The 15506-nt window shown below is 38.9% G+C and overlaps 3 protein-coding genes across 5 annotated transcripts in view; 2 read left to right on the forward strand and 1 right to left on the reverse strand.

The window, feature by feature from the left end:
• Positions 1-1235: 1235 nt before the first annotated feature.
• On the forward strand, positions 1236-4088 carry smug1 (single-strand-selective monofunctional uracil-DNA glycosylase 1). The gene is made up of 2 exons (XM_034532793.1): positions 1236-1932; positions 2864-4088. The coding sequence occupies exons 1-2, from the start codon at positions 1609-1611 to the stop codon at positions 3392-3394; spliced, it is 855 nt and encodes a 284-aa protein (XP_034388684.1). The 5' UTR covers positions 1236-1608; the 3' UTR covers positions 3395-4088.
• A 1565-nt stretch (positions 4089-5653) lies between these two features.
• Positions 5654-11413, forward strand: calcoco1b (calcium binding and coiled-coil domain 1b). The gene is made up of 11 exons (XM_034532803.1): positions 5654-5802; positions 5940-6042; positions 6271-6473; positions 6628-6873; positions 6990-7138; positions 7226-7295; positions 7482-7736; positions 7812-7937; positions 8243-9491; positions 10430-10512; positions 10883-11413. Exons 1-9 carry the CDS (start codon positions 5671-5673, stop codon positions 8390-8392), a joined length of 1434 nt encoding a protein of 477 aa, XP_034388694.1. The 5' UTR covers positions 5654-5670; the 3' UTR covers positions 8393-9491; positions 10430-10512; positions 10883-11413.
• Positions 11414-12788: 1375 nt separating this feature from the next.
• Positions 12789-15506, reverse strand: part of LOC117731154 (retinoic acid receptor gamma-A-like) — a 34339-nt gene continuing 31621 nt past the window's right edge. For all 3 annotated transcript variants that reach the window (XM_034533319.1, XM_034533317.1, XM_034533318.1), the window contains 2 exons: positions 15246-15404; positions 12789-14663 (listed from right to left, as the gene is read on the reverse strand). In XM_034533319.1, the coding sequence (XP_034389210.1) occupies positions 14344-14663; positions 15246-15404 (479 nt within the window). In that variant the 3' untranslated portion in view covers positions 12789-14343. The remainder of the gene's footprint in view (positions 14664-15245; positions 15405-15506) is intronic.

The following is a 15506-nucleotide window of genomic DNA, read 5'->3' on the forward strand; positions in this document are numbered from 1 at the left end:
CAGGTCTAATATCTACAATGAACCTTTTGACTGATAATTGAGTTGTTGATATTGAGTAAAATTACATTACGGCTATGTAGACATGGAATTATAACAAGTTAAAATGTAATCATAAAAATATGTAGGCTAGTTGAGTTTGAATATACTTAAATGATAAAGATGTATTAGTTGCAATTAAGTTACAGATATCTAAAACGAACATTTCCACTTGTAAAAACATATTGGCAATATCAAGAACTCACGTTTTGACTCAATTGTAGATATCTATAAATAAATTTGCTATTAGTCAAAATTATATTATAGATATAGACAGAAGATATTGAGATTCTAAAAAACAATTGCTGATATTTCCAATTTTTGTTTAAAGGGCTTGCCATATGAGTCCATGAGTTTGCATTTCCTCTGGTAAGTGCAACTTAGTGCCATGATCTTGGCTCAGGGGTGGCTGAGCAAAACAAATGTCCCTCTTTCTTCACTAATGACACCGGTGTTGCTGTCGAGGGCGGCAATTGGTTTGAATGTGGCCAGATGACGAACTCGCTGGAAATGGCTTTTTTATGACTTACTATATGTTTTTTTTTACGATTGATTTTGTAATGACTTTTTAGGGAATACTATTCGTATGACATTTTTAGGTCATACTTTATGACAGTTTGTATACCATACTACACTATGAAGCTTGTGGCTATGACCTTTAAATGACCTTTTTCATTACATTTATTATGACAAGTTTTTATGAAGTACTGACTTCTTTCCATATACTGTGACTTCAAAATTACTTTTACCTTTTTTATGACATACTATACAAAGACATTTGTATAGTATAGACATTTTTAAAGACTGACTTGTTTTGTTTATTGCATTTTTTAAAACTTTTTTATGAGGTTTTTATGACTATATTTTATTCTATAGTATTATTCTTTAGATTTTTATTACGTACTACACTGATCATTTTAAGAAAACACTTTATAGTTAATATTATATTATGACTTATTTTACTATGACTGCTGTCTGAACTTATGTGCTTCAAGCTGGTTAATGACAAACTGGAATAAGAGCATATATTACAGCTGTCAACGGTTTCACATCTTCAACCCACTGCAATGCTAACATACATTTTCAGCATCACATCTATACACTGATAATCCATCACTGACTCATTTGCTAATGTTAACATTGGCATCTCGAACTATCTTGTGTCATTAAACTAAGCCAGTAGCTCAAAGATAGATAGATTCTTAATGAGTTTTTCCGTTTCTACTCGTATTACTGTTATTGGGTCAACTTCAAATTGTAATTGTTTCACTCTCTAATTCTTAAAACAATTAAAAAAATTATGATTATTTTTCTTCTAAAGAACATTGTCTTAGTTTTGTTTAGCAACAACTTGAATCCCCACTTACATGCACATGTGGTATATTAAAATATAATGCCATGATTCCACAAACTCCGATACCGTAGGTGGCAGTATGCAACTACAGTTTGTTAGCGATCCGCCATTAAACCGACACAAGAAGAAAACTAGGGAGAAGAAGAATAACAACATCGAGGCGAGGAAGAATAAACAAATAATAACTGGGGTCTTGCTTATTACACGTACGATTCAAAATGTCCGATTCCAATACATCCGCAAATGACACGGTTGAGCGCGCTTGTGGAGATGGAGAGAGTGAATCAAAGAAGCAGGGGCTTAAACCTGTAACGATACCGGAGGTCAACACGACTCCCTCCTCCAGGTTTCTGCAGGTTGAACTGGAGCTGAACGCCCACCTCCGTCGGCTCGTCTTCAGCGAGCCTGTCCGGTACATTTACAACCCGCTGGAGTACGCGTGGGACACCCACCGCTGCTACGTGGAGAAGTACTGTCAGGGCGGTCAAAGGATCCTGTTTCTAGGGATGAATCCAGGACCTTTCGGCATGGCACAGACTGGGGTGAGCGCAGCATTCAGATTAATGTTCTCTAATCATGTCCGGACAAACTGGACTGCGGAGTTTTACGGTACGGGGGCTTGGATAGCCCAAAAAGTACGGAGAGACACCTATATTTCAGCAATAATTTGTCCAATTTGATATAACAAGTCAAAACCAACATTATATGAAATACAATTATAAACAAATCTGAACTAGTACCACTGTACTATTTTTAATTGAAAAAAGGCTCGACAATTATATTATTACCAAATAATAATCTTTGATCTGTAATAAAAACATGTCCTTCATTGGTTAGCTAACATTTACAATAGTTTATCGTTCATGATGACCCCATACATATCCATGTCAGATCCATGTGATTTTACTGTACAGTTTTTGAGTAAATTAACGGACATGTCAGCTCAAAAGAAATTGTGATATTCTTAATTTCACAATATTTTAACTGTTCTAAAAGAAAACCCTTAAAAGGTTATATAAAACGTTCACTAGATTATTGTTCATGAAGACCAATGTCCATGTATATATTCATGATATTTGTACAGTTTTTGAGAAAATAAAGGCAAAGTCAGCAAAAAAGGACACCTGCCCTAAATTCTTCCCAGTGCGTCAGTTGGTTTGTAGTGCATTGAAACTCTGTTGGAAATATGCACCACCAACGATCAACTGCAATAAGGGCCTGAATCAAGGCAGGTGGATGCTGCATTATTACCTGTTTTGAATCCTGTGTCAATTAATGTGTCATGTTACTTCATGACTTGGCAATGCAATATTACTTATATAACCAGTTGCAGCTATATTTTCCCAGTTTACCATACCATATGTCGGTTTGCTGGGTACTCATAGCAAAAGTTTCGGACTTCGATGTAATTTACTGCAACAAATGTGTCTGATGTGTTAAAAAATCTGAAATGATTTATGTTTCTTGACACAGGTCCCCTTTGGTGAAGTAAGATCAGTTGTTGATTGGCTGAAGATCACAGGGGAGGTCGGTCATCCTCATGATGAGCATCCAAAGCGGCGAATCACAGGACTTGCCTGCACTCAGAATGAAGTGAGTGGAGCACGTTTCTGGGGCTTCTTCAGGAAGTTGTGTGGTGAACCAGGATTGTTCTTCAAGCACTGCTTTGTGCACAATCTATGCCCGCTCATTTTCATCGGTGCCAGTGGGAAGAATTTAACCCCCCCTGAGCTGCCTGCAGGTGAACGGGAGGCCCTCCTGGCCCTGTGTGACATTGCACTGTGCCAGGCGGTGGAGGCACTGGGCATCTCCATGGTGATCGGGGTTGGAAGGGTAGCAGAGCAGCGGGCGCGGCGAGCTCTTTCAGCCGCAGGTGTCAACGTGCAGGTTGAGGGCATCATGCATCCGTCACCCAGGAACCCACTAGCCAATAAGGGCTGGGAGGAAGTTGCCAAAGTCAAGTTGGCAGAACTTGGTGTCTTGTCGTTGCTGAGCAACATGTGAGCTAGTCAACCTTCTCTGATGCGTGCCTTATCAATAGCAGCATGGAGTGCGTTCCCTCTGACAATGGATCATGATATGAGGAGTTTGAGTAAAAGACTCAGTACAGTGATTTAATTACACATTTACTGCTAAAAAAGTACAGACTGGCATTTCTCCTCTCAGCTCAGTCTGTGTCTGGGCAGCTCTAAGAAGTGCTCGTAACAGACTAAGTCATTCCACGTCTGCCATCACTACTGCTGTAAACACATTTGTTGAGCAACATTTTCTTCCTCTTTAAAGACCTGTCAGTTCTTTTTGAGATGTCTTTTCTTAATGTGTTAGTGCATGCCAAGTACGGCACTAGGCTGCCTAAAAATGAATTTTAGTAGTATAAGGTGCTCTGGGTATATTATCAAGTTTATAGTCAAAGTGTAAGCTCAGTGTGTTGGTGATTTCCTGCGGAGTGATTGCGTTTATTAAACTTCTTAAGACTATAGTTTGGGGGGAAAGCCCTATACCAAACTAAACAATGTTCATAACCTTTCTTCATAAGGTTCTGTTTCCAAAAAAGGATAGATAAAGATGCAGTTTTCAGGAAGAAAAACATTGGTGACATTACAGAGACATCTATTATATTATTATATATGTATTGTTAATGCTGGACCTTTTTACAAGACTCTTTTGTATTAAAGAAAAAAAGTATTTTGAATTGTCATCTATTTTGATAATGTGTTTTATTTGTTTATGTTTACACACTGATGTTATCCATTTGACCAATTCTGTGTATTTCTGGGATCTGCACTCTTGCAGTTCAATTAAACAATAATGAAATATGAAATAACTTTCTGCAGCTAGTGCTTCAAAGATGAAGGCTTATTAACAGCTAAGTTGGATCTGTGTTAACAAGGATATTGTGGCCACTGCTTGGCATCAGAGCAACCTATGGGTCCAGCACCCAACAGACATGCATTCATCTATCTTACAGTTTGAATACACTAATGTCAATGTCTAATTTTCAAACTGTGCTATGATGATCTTCAAGGTTCTGTTTTTTATTTACTTTTGACCATGTGATCCCCACAAAAGCACCAACAGCACAACTCACTTGTTCAATGTGGCTTTGTGCTAAAACTATACTGCCATCAAGTGTTCACAAGTGGGAGACCAAGATTCTTACGTCATTACAGACAGTTTGAAAACAAAAGTCCCACCTACAGAATATTATAGGTATAGTCTGTATCCAAATCGCTGGAATATGTAAATAGCTGATTAGTTTCACACAAAACACTGTTGAATAGAAGCCCACTCTATTGAATTAGAGTGGGCTCACATAAGTTGTTATGAAGAGACATGTTTTTTATCCTTTAGCATAGTGCCCCCTTTTCTCACTCCCTCCACTGCCACTACTGAGAATGGCAATGAGCAATCGCTACCCGCAGCAGATCCTGTATCCTATAAGCCTCTGACCATATCCTAGAATGGGAGTTGAAGTCCACATTTGCCTTGTGATGATCTGTGTAATCAAGAACTGCATCTCCCATGAATCTCCCAGCATCACTCATTTTACTTGGGGGCCCACATGGTTCAAGAGATGTTGGGAAACTCTTACACCAGACAGGATTGCTCATCACCGTCTACAGATTGATCCACAGCTATATCCTTCACGAGCGAGCAGAAAAGACATCACATTAATTTCTCAGCAGAATAAGGTAAGAAAACATTAACACCACAAAGTTGTTAATTCGTAAAATCCAAGTACTACCAAATGTAATAATTACATGGGCATGAATACTTGCATATAGCAATCAGAACTGTAAAAGACCAATAACAAAAGGCAAAATGTATCTGATATTTGTGAATACAAAGAACCAGGAAGGATGGACTTGATTTAGTTTTTATTATTATAGTTATTTGCAAATTTGGTTGCTGGGTTTTAGGAATGAAATACAAGACATGGAAAACACTCATTGTTTAAGTATTGGACTATAAAGTGCAGCTATTAATTGGGCAGTCTTATGTTTCAATAACTAATTCAATTATTTATGTAATTTATTAAAATGTATATATTCATCCTCACACGGATTACATGGTATGATCTCTGTGACCAGTAGGTATATGAGCTTGTTGTTTATTAACATATTGTGCGGCCATAGGCGACTGGTGTTATGACCATGCTGCATTCCTGATCTGACTCTGCTATCACCTTTCATCAGCTGTTCACCACCAGACTGAAACTGGAACACATTTCACCGGATCCACATATGTTTTTTTCCTAAACAGCACAGCTTCCTATTACCATGGATAAACCGTCCACGGTGGTGTTTCGAAATGTGGGGCAGCTGTACTTCCCCCAAACCAGAGTAGAGTGCCACTACAGTCTTACCTCTGACCACCGGTGGAGCAGCGGTGACTGGATCGGGATTTTTGAGGTAGGTTCCCCCTCTTCAGGACCATACCTCCACACTGAAACACAATATTTGAGCAAAATGAGTTTGGTCATATGGGGATGGGGATGCACATTTATATTTTTGATGTGGTCTAAAACGTGTCCATTATTGTGTTACAGATGGGCTGTTCCTCGGTGAAACAGTACTACACTTATACATGGGCTGTTGTTCCTAACGGCTACACTGAGGGTACCAGTATCAACTGCTATGTCCTTTTCCAGGGTAAGAATCTATCAAAACATTTAAAAACATATGACACAGGTGATAATTCAATAGAACCCACCCCGCCATCATGGACCTGTCTGTCAGTACACTGCGTTGTCAATGCACATACAGTCCTGGAGTACACTGCCACATCAGCTTCTGGAAGTCAGTAATAAGACTTTTTTTTAAAGTTATTTTTTAATGAACTAAAATACACTGCATATTACATCTGTATATTTGCTACAGCATCCTACCTGCCCCGCTCCAGTGCTGTGCAGTATCAGTTTATATATGTGGATTCCATGGGAGAGGTGTGTGCCCGTAGTCGCTCCTTCACTTTCCGTGCTCCCAAGCCGCTGGAGGAGCTGGAGACTCTGAAAGAGGAACAAGATGAGGAGGATGGAGAGGAGGAGCTGCTCATAGTCATCCCCAGGGCTCAGCTGTTGCAGGTGGAAATAAAAAAACATCCCTCAATATTGCATTCAGCCATTCCTGATAAGCTACTCTTCCATTCATAGTAGTAATAAAAAAAGGCCCTTAAGTGTAAATCCATTAGTTACAATGTTTGAATATCCCTGTCTTCTTTCCCCATGTTGTGAACAGAGTCAGCTGGATGAGTGCTTTAAAAAACAAGCCAATACACAGCAGGCTCTGGATGAGGCAAAAGAGGAGACAGAGAACGAGAAAAGCAACAGCAACACAGCCATGGTGGAGTGGGAGCGGGAAAGAGAAGCAATGAAGGAGGAGCTCTCAGAGCTTAGAGACAACTTAAGACTCAACTGTGAGATGTTAAAGAAGATGGAGGGAAAACACACGTTTCAGGCAGATCATGCCTCCAGATGTCTTGGGGTAGGCATCGGATTTTTACCTCCAAAAAGTTCTGAATCTCATTGATAACTAATTAAGAATACACACATGGAACAATAATCTAACTACTTTCTTTTTTCTCTCCACAACATTGAAAGCATGGGGAATATAGTCAGGAACATCTGACATATGAACTGAGTAATCTCATGGCTGAAAAAGCTGAGAGCCAGCATCGAATTAAAGACCTGGAGGAGGACATCAACATCCTGAATGACAGGAAGAAAGAGGAAAACAGCGACCTGGAAAGGCACGTGTTTGAGACATATGCTACAATAAATATTCGCCATTGGTATATTTATTTCCTTGAGCTTAAAACTAACTTTTTGTCACACAGGCTGAAGGAGAGAGTGAAGAAAATGTCCAGTCAAATGAAACATGATGAGGAAACAAGAAAGTGTCTGCAGGTAATTGGTTGGTGGTGCTTCTTCTAAAACACAGCTGAATCACAAGATTAACAATGTATTGGGGACCAGGTCAGATTTGAATGGTTGGGTGTTTTGCAGCAGTGGAAGCAAGATCACCTCAATTCCATTAACTCACAAGTAGAACTTGAGAAATGTTCACTTTCTTGTTCCCTCGTCTCTGTGCAGGTGGAGAACCAGGCTGCCCTGGTGGAGGTACGGGGGCTGCAGGAGCGTCTGGAGACGAGTGAGCATGCAGCCGAAGGCCTGCGGAGGGAGCTGAGAGAGCTGGGCACCCGTCAAGGCCATACCCACACTGAGTTGCATCAAGCCCGGCTGCAAGTGGCCCAGCTAACCCTGCTGCTGTCTGAGGAGAACCTGGTCCTCAGGGAGGATCGTGCCAACTGGGCTCTAGAGAGGGAGGCTTACAAACATGCAGCAGAAGTGAGGATACAGCAAAGCACATAAACACCTATATGTCAACCTATGTTTTATTGAAATTTGCTTTTTTAAATGCAGACAGATTCAAATAGATTTCAAGAACTGAGCTGTGAGGTACAGAGGAAGGAAGAGTGGCTCCAGGAGGAGAGGATGGAGAGGGAGAAACTAGAAGTAAAGCTTGGGCAAGAGAGAGATTGCAATCGAGTAAGTAAATCAAAGTACATTGCAGTCATTATTATTCAACACACAAACACATTCAGCTCTAAATATAACTGTTCATGTGCTGTATCGTCAGTTGATCAGATTACATTTTGGAAACTAGAGAACGATGCCAAAGTTCGGCACAGTTTTTTTGTTACTTGCTTGCAGGCACAAATAGAAAAGCTTCCGTGAAAAGCGAGTAAACATTTCTCCTCACTGTCATGCGATCAACAACACCAGGAAAGAAGACGAGCCAGGTCAGATGTGTGAGTGTGTTCAGTCTGAGTTGAATTCTGTTTCCCCTGTAGGTACTGCTGAGTGACACTAAGCAAGAGCTACAGGATCTGAAGGCCAGTGTGAGGACAGCCCAGAAAGAACGAGAGGAGCTGCAGGTGGACAAACAGGCAAGGGTCCACACTAGACTACATAGACATCTTATATTAATTTGTAAGATATAGCCTAATAAGTCTTTCATTCAAGAGTATCAATTTTACCTCTCTAAAAAAATCATCAGTTTTGTTTATGCTTTTTTCTCTTTTTTCTTTTAAATACCCGATGCAATTTGGAACCAAAGGTGCACTGACTCAGGGTGGCCTCAACTACAGTAAATAAGTTTGCAGTTTTCAGGCATACTATGTCAGAGTAGTTGAACTTTACTGCTACTACACTACATTTTAGAGATACATATTGTACTTTTGCCTATTTATTTGTGTTTGGTTAGAATGAGCTCTTCATAGAGAGCAGGTACTCTTCCCTGGAGCGCACCTTGTTGCACCAACATGTTTCGACAGTAGCCGAGAACAGACAAACCAAAAGCTTCTTGCTTTTTAACGTTAAGGCAGCAGTATGAATTTGGTGCCGCAAATGCACCTGAAGTCACCATAGGTTCTTCTACAAACTTTGAAAGGGAGCTATGAGTGTATTCAGTATGCAAATGGGCCATTCGCGAATTTGCTACTTAAATTATGTTTTATTGCTAAGACTTTATACTTAAAAGTATTCCTACATTGTGAGGTTATTATTATATATCATTAAAAGATCTGAACATGTCCACCGTTTACTGACAAAATATAGCAGAGTTATAACAATAGTGTTGATAATATCTTTAATTACAAAAAAACTAAACTCAACAGAAGATAAGACAATACCATTACACCTTTTTAAATTCAAAACCTCACAAACTTGCTTCAACATTAAGTTATTATTTGTTTTCTTAAAATCTCCCTCTGTGGGTTTGAAATTGGACACCCACAGTACCTGATGAACTACATCCGTCAGTTAGAGCAGAGGTTGGGGATTGTGCCAGAAACTAATTCAAATGGGGAAATTCCCACATGGATCTGTGAGTAATGAAGTCTTTGTATGCATCACTGCCATTTCACTGCACTGTAATGTGTGCCAAAGCAGAGCATCTATACTGATTTTAAACAGCTCCTGACTGATCAATCTGTTCGCCTCTTTTCCTGTCCACTCGGCTGCAATGACTTAACAAAGCTGAGCTCCTTGCTGCTGATTTGCATCCAAAGCAAAGAAGACACACCAGCCTCTGACACACAGGTGTGCCATCCTTTTCACACACAAACCAAACAAAGTTCAACACCTGCATCGGAGCTAACAGACTCGAGTGGGCAAACATTTGACCAGTTTCCTCTCGTCCTGCAAGTTTTTGCTCCATTGTTAGACACTGAGGGTTAAAGCTGGTTAAAAATGATCACCTTTATTTCATTTCATTTATGGTTTGTGATGCGTGAATGCAACCGCCAGAAGTAAAAAGCTGAGGCAATAGGCAAACTACACCACAGATGCAGCCACGCCAAATTTAAAGTGTTAGGCGCGATGACGCACAGTAGTATCATTTAGCCATTGTTAGCAACCGTCTTTTTTAAGACACATAAAAGCTTTGAAATAAATAAATAAATCAGGATCTGTTAAGACGTCAGATGCACACATTAGAGTAGAATAAATAACATGTAAACATAACTGAAATTATATAAACAATATGTAATTTCAAATAAACAGCATGGTCTGAGACAAATGATTAGACCAGAACACACCCAGCCTTTATATAACCTCACCTTAACTAAACTCCTCCCCTATTCATTAATTGACAGGCGAATCGCTCCACCCTGTCAGGTCTCACAGAATTGACATTCAAGCTTGAGATTTTTCAACAACTATAGATCAGGGTTAAAGACTAGCCATTTTTACTGCCTTGTAACAAACAGTCTTGTTACAAGGTGAAACAAGTGAATAGTAAATGTTTTAACTCAAATGGCATGGGCTTTATTATCTATTTGTTATTATGCCATGTATTACAAATCCACAGCAGTTTAATTACAGCACTTGTGATATTTAGACGCTAATACAATTACTTAAACATTACCTTTAAAACTAAAAGTACAAACAGTAGTCCCTGTTATTTTAGGTGTGTATAATATTTCACAAAAGATAAATCTCCAATTTACATCCATCTCTGCTTCTGTCTCGTCACTCAGGGTGTGACGAGACAGCGCTGTGAGCCCCCAGCTGGTGGAGGGAAGCTGCTGATGCTACCACAACCCGTCAACCCCGTCCTGAGGTGACAATTCTGGCTTTCTACCAGTCACACAGTACACACCCTGTTTCCCTCCTCCATGACTGGAATCACCTCTCCTAAAATATTATGGGATGACTTCATTCACAGTCTCCTCCCTGGCACACTAGTTGCTGTTTTAGAAAAGCTGCGGTTCCACTTACTGAGCACTTTCTTTTCTTCTGGGAAGAGTCATGGGGAGCACTAGAGGGTAAAAATAAAGGTGAAAATAATATGGTAATAACAACGTAACAAAAATAGCAGCAATGTTCATGTTACTCAAGCAGTAGATCAGCAAGAGTGTGTTGTCTTTAAAAAAAACATTGTTTATCCTCAGCGCCTTCTGTAAAACTTTCAATCCTCTTTCTCTCTGCAGTGAGCTGGCCGACTCCCCCATGTGGTAAAAAAGAAAGAAAGATGGACGGCAACTTGCTGGTTTACCACTGCAATGCAAGTTCATGCGGCTCATAAGGAAACCTTTCATGCTATTCTATTACTTTTTTTTAGCTTTTCATGTAGAAAATTGCCTTCACTAAGGTCATATTTATAGTGCAGAGTCTTAAGTGTCTGAAAATGTTGTGTATTAGTATGCCTAAGAAGCAGATGTTCATATGCAGATACCAATTGTCTAAAAATCTATTTCAGTTTATTTTAGACTATTTTTAATAATAAATAATACTAATACATATTTTTAGCTGATTTAAATGTAGATATGTTATAGTTGTTTTGAGAAAAGCTTGGATTTAACAGCCTACGTCTTGTTTTGGTGCCATATCAGCCCCATAACTTCTGCATATGAGAGTGAATCCTGAACCCCTGTTGGGTGTGGGAAAGTGTGAAATGTACTGCTGCACCTTGTTGAGCATGAATGTTAATTTATGATAATTGTATTTATTGATCTGTGCTTCTGATGGAAACACAAGGCTCTTTAATAAAATCTGATGATAAATACATGTTGATGGCTGTATTTGGACATCTCCAAGACTTTCCTTGTAAAGTGAAAGACAAACAACAGGACGCTCTAAGATCTGAGAACAAAAGGCGCCTTTATCAAAATACAAGAAATACAACAACAAATAACAAATAAGCAAAATTCGAAATGTAAAAACACAAACAGATCAGCCCAGTATTTGTTTTTCAGTGTGTGTGTGTGTGTGTGTGAGAGAGAGAGAGAGAGAGAGAGAGAGAGAGTCAGCGCTATTTTGGTATAAGTCCAATTGAAATAAAAATCACAAGGTGTCTGAATCCCTGAACATCAGTTATTTGCACAATGTAAAGATTGTTTATATAAAAAGACATCAGTTAAAAAAAAACCTCAACAACAAAATGTGACAGAGATAAGATGGTTCCAGCTTCAAAAGTCATTTGAGATCATCACACAATTATAAGTAAATATATCTCACATCAATTACCTTAATAGATATTTTATTTGGTAATGTGGTTTTATTTGTTTTTGTCCAAATGTAATGTAATATCTTTGGTCTTTCTTATTATTTTACTCACATGCTGACATACAGAGCTAAGCCCCTTGAGACCTCTTCCTTGGCTTATCTATTGCACCAGCTCAAATTCAAGAAACAAGTTTAAGAAATAGAAAACAAAGATAAAACAGGATAACATTATAATATGAAATGTCGTCGTTATGTGACATTTAAATACTGAAACAATTATGTAGGATTGGCTGATGATGTGCAAAATATTGACGTGTGTCTCTGTAAATGTATGTGTGTGTGACACTGCAGATAACTTGTATTTTTTAGCTCAGTCATTTGACTGTGATGTTTTCATCCTATAATATCACAAATTACAATTTAACAGTCTAAAAACATCATCATGGTTGATTAATAATACTTTAAATCCACTTCTGTGTACTTGCTGGCTTTACATCTGGTACCAAAGACCTGTCTGACTTGTATACATGGTCACTGCTTCAAAGCTGATGGTTTGTTGCCACTATGGTCACGAAGGATTTGTTTTCTGCTTACTTTCTCTACATCTTCTCTTTCTCTGCTTCATTCAGGGAGTAAACGTCTCCATATATGATTATCAGAAACATGCAGTCTTTTCTTCATATCATACATTAGCTGTATCTTTGTATCCCTAATATCAACAAACTACATCAAAAGTACATTGCAGCTGAACTGCAATGCCATGAAGGACAACATGCTGATGGAGAATCTTTACCTTACAACTATCAAAGAGTTTAGTCAGGCTCACATTGTCTTTCATGACAGATAATGTCAATGTTATACATCTTGCAAAAAAAATGGTATAGTCTCAATAAAAAAAGAAATCACAAGTATTTATTTTACAAAATCCATGTATTGCATCACTCTTTAGACGCATCACACATGAACACATATTATTTGAAATTATCGCCCTGTGCTTCGGCAGACAGGTCACCCAATGTAAAGCTTTTGTTTTGTTGGTAATTATGTTGACGGTTGCGACCTCATTTAATTGATCATGTCAGTTTGCATTGGCATCAATATCCAACTGTCCAACAGACGCCTTTGGGGGAGTGAACTTTGAAACGTTTTTAGCTGTAAAACCCATTTTATGTGCAGTTTTAGCATACTAATTATTGGACTTGTGCGTAAATGCTTAGTGTGGATTATGGCAGTAATAGCAGACATCTCTACATCACTATGTGTGTTAATAAATGCTCATATACACACGCAGGCACGCAAACACACACACACACACGCAAACGCACACAAACCTGAGGTTTTCTGTGAAGTAAATTTGGATGATTCATAGCTCACTTTTACAAAATGAAAATATTCTGACTTCAAAAAGGGCATGTGCATCATGGCCAACAACTTCATTTTTTTAATAATCCTACTTCTTGTTGAAGATGTTGGCGCTGTGTCAGAGCATTTCGGAAAAAATACTGTCAGATGAGATGTGACCCTGATGGAATCAACCTGAGATTGTGTGATGACATTTAATCTACCCTGCAGATTCATTAGTCGAAGTATTACAACAAAATATGTTTTGGTGGAGATATGCTGCTGCATTTGTTTTGCATTATTGATTAGTTTCTTATTTGCATCACAAGCACCAGAGATGAAATTACAGTATTCTTCTTATTCTGTGTATACCCATAAGGGCTTCATACCACATGCTTGTCGTATTGTGAGTTTGAGTCCTGCTCATGACCTGCTCTCTCTTTGCTATTGCTCTCTTCGTCATCTTTGCTTTTCACTGTGTCCAACAACGCAGAAATGCCTAACATTAAAGACAAGCTTGAAAAAAAAAAAAACCTCACTATATGTCCAGTCAAATGTGAGCAGGACTAAGTAAAAAAAAAAAAAAGAAAAGATTCCCACAAACAGGCAAAAAGACAGAACAGAAATGTTTACATGCTTAGAAAAACCATACAATAAAAAAATAAGTTGCAAATCTCTGTAATAATAATTCTCAAGACATTTGCGGCAAATGGACACCACATAGAGTTCTGTTGTTGCAATGTATTTTTACCATCAATTGTATATAAAGCATAGCCCTTATAGATAGCTGAGGAGTGCATTTTCTTCGGTCCACCACATCTCATTCCTCTTTGGGTAGAACAAAACACTTTTGAAATATCTTTTAGAGTCTCGTTTTGGCACAGTGATTTTTCATGGTGCTCTGCTCAACCCACTTACATTTAGTGCTTTTGCTTCTCCCATTCCTTGCTTCCTATACTGAATATAACATATTTTCCTTTCAGTCAACATTTACAGTATTTGTATGTGCTGTATGCAACACCGTAGTTGTATAAGAGCCTAATTCTATGAGGTTTCTTGGAGGACTCAGTGATCTGAAGGAGGAAGCAGCATCATCTTGTCTCTCTCACTGCGTTGTACCAGTTACACCTTTCTTTTGCACACCCGCTGCTGCCTCCCCCGACAGCTCCCCATCACTGTCAGCCCCTCGCTCTTTCTCCTCATCCCAGTAGTCGTCCTCTTCTTCCTCCTCTTCCTCCTCAACGGCTGACTCATCTGTGGCCTTCTCCTCTTGTTTGATGGCTTGAATAGCAGGGGGAGCGGCTGCGGCGCTGTCCCCTGAGTCACTGCTGTCCTCGAAGGCCTCTGGGTTCTCCAGCATCTCCCTGATCAGTGGAGGCATGGGGCCTGGGATCTCCGTCTTCAGTGTGATGGCTCTTTCTGCACCTACAGGCACACACATATATATATATATATATATATTTATGTAATACGTAGTGTGTAAAAAGGAGTGGAGAATACCTCTCACACAATATGAAACATGGTTTCTCTAACTTAGCTCTTATAGGCAGATTATGGTATATTCTCTCTGACAGAACTATTTTGCGTGCATGACTTAAGATACCATGATATCAATTCATTTAATTTTCTCACCAATCGACTCTTTTTAAAAAACATTCTATGTTTTATTTTAGAATGAAATTCTTCACATGCTTTATTATTTTAAACTAGTCATCCCCATAATAAGGCTGGGCATTGTTTGAAATGTTTGACAGTAGAGTCAATACTATACTTGAATACAAAAAAAAAAAGTTTATATTGTTGTGACACAAGTATAGACGTACCAGCACTTTGTCTAGAAATGGAGGAATCACAGAAAGCGTAAACAAAAATACAAATTTGACCACACATTCAATGCCATTTTTCAGGACTCAACAGTTTATGATCCTCAGTACTGTGGATACATGTTGTAGGTTTGTTTCCAAGCCCTACTGATCCATGGTATTGGTATGTAAAACCTCAGCTGACCTTTGGTGCTGATTCCTCGGAGGTCTGTGACTTTCATCAGCATGCGGGGAAACATGTGAGGCTTGTTTGGGCGTCTGCGGCGGGTATAGATCTTCAGAGCCTCTAGCAGCGGCTCCTGAAGCTTGTCTACTTTCTGTGGCTCCTCCAGATCCATACGGTCTAACACAATGAGAGAAAGGAACACATTTAAAGAGGTAAAGAAATGGTAAACAATCTGACAAAATGATAGCAAGGAAATTGCAAACCAATGAGACAAAGTAA

Source organism: Cyclopterus lumpus, chromosome 5 (assembly GCF_009769545.1).
Source record: "Cyclopterus lumpus isolate fCycLum1 chromosome 5, fCycLum1.pri, whole genome shotgun sequence".
In the NCBI taxonomy this organism is placed as follows: domain Eukaryota; kingdom Metazoa; phylum Chordata; class Actinopteri; order Perciformes; family Cyclopteridae; genus Cyclopterus; species Cyclopterus lumpus.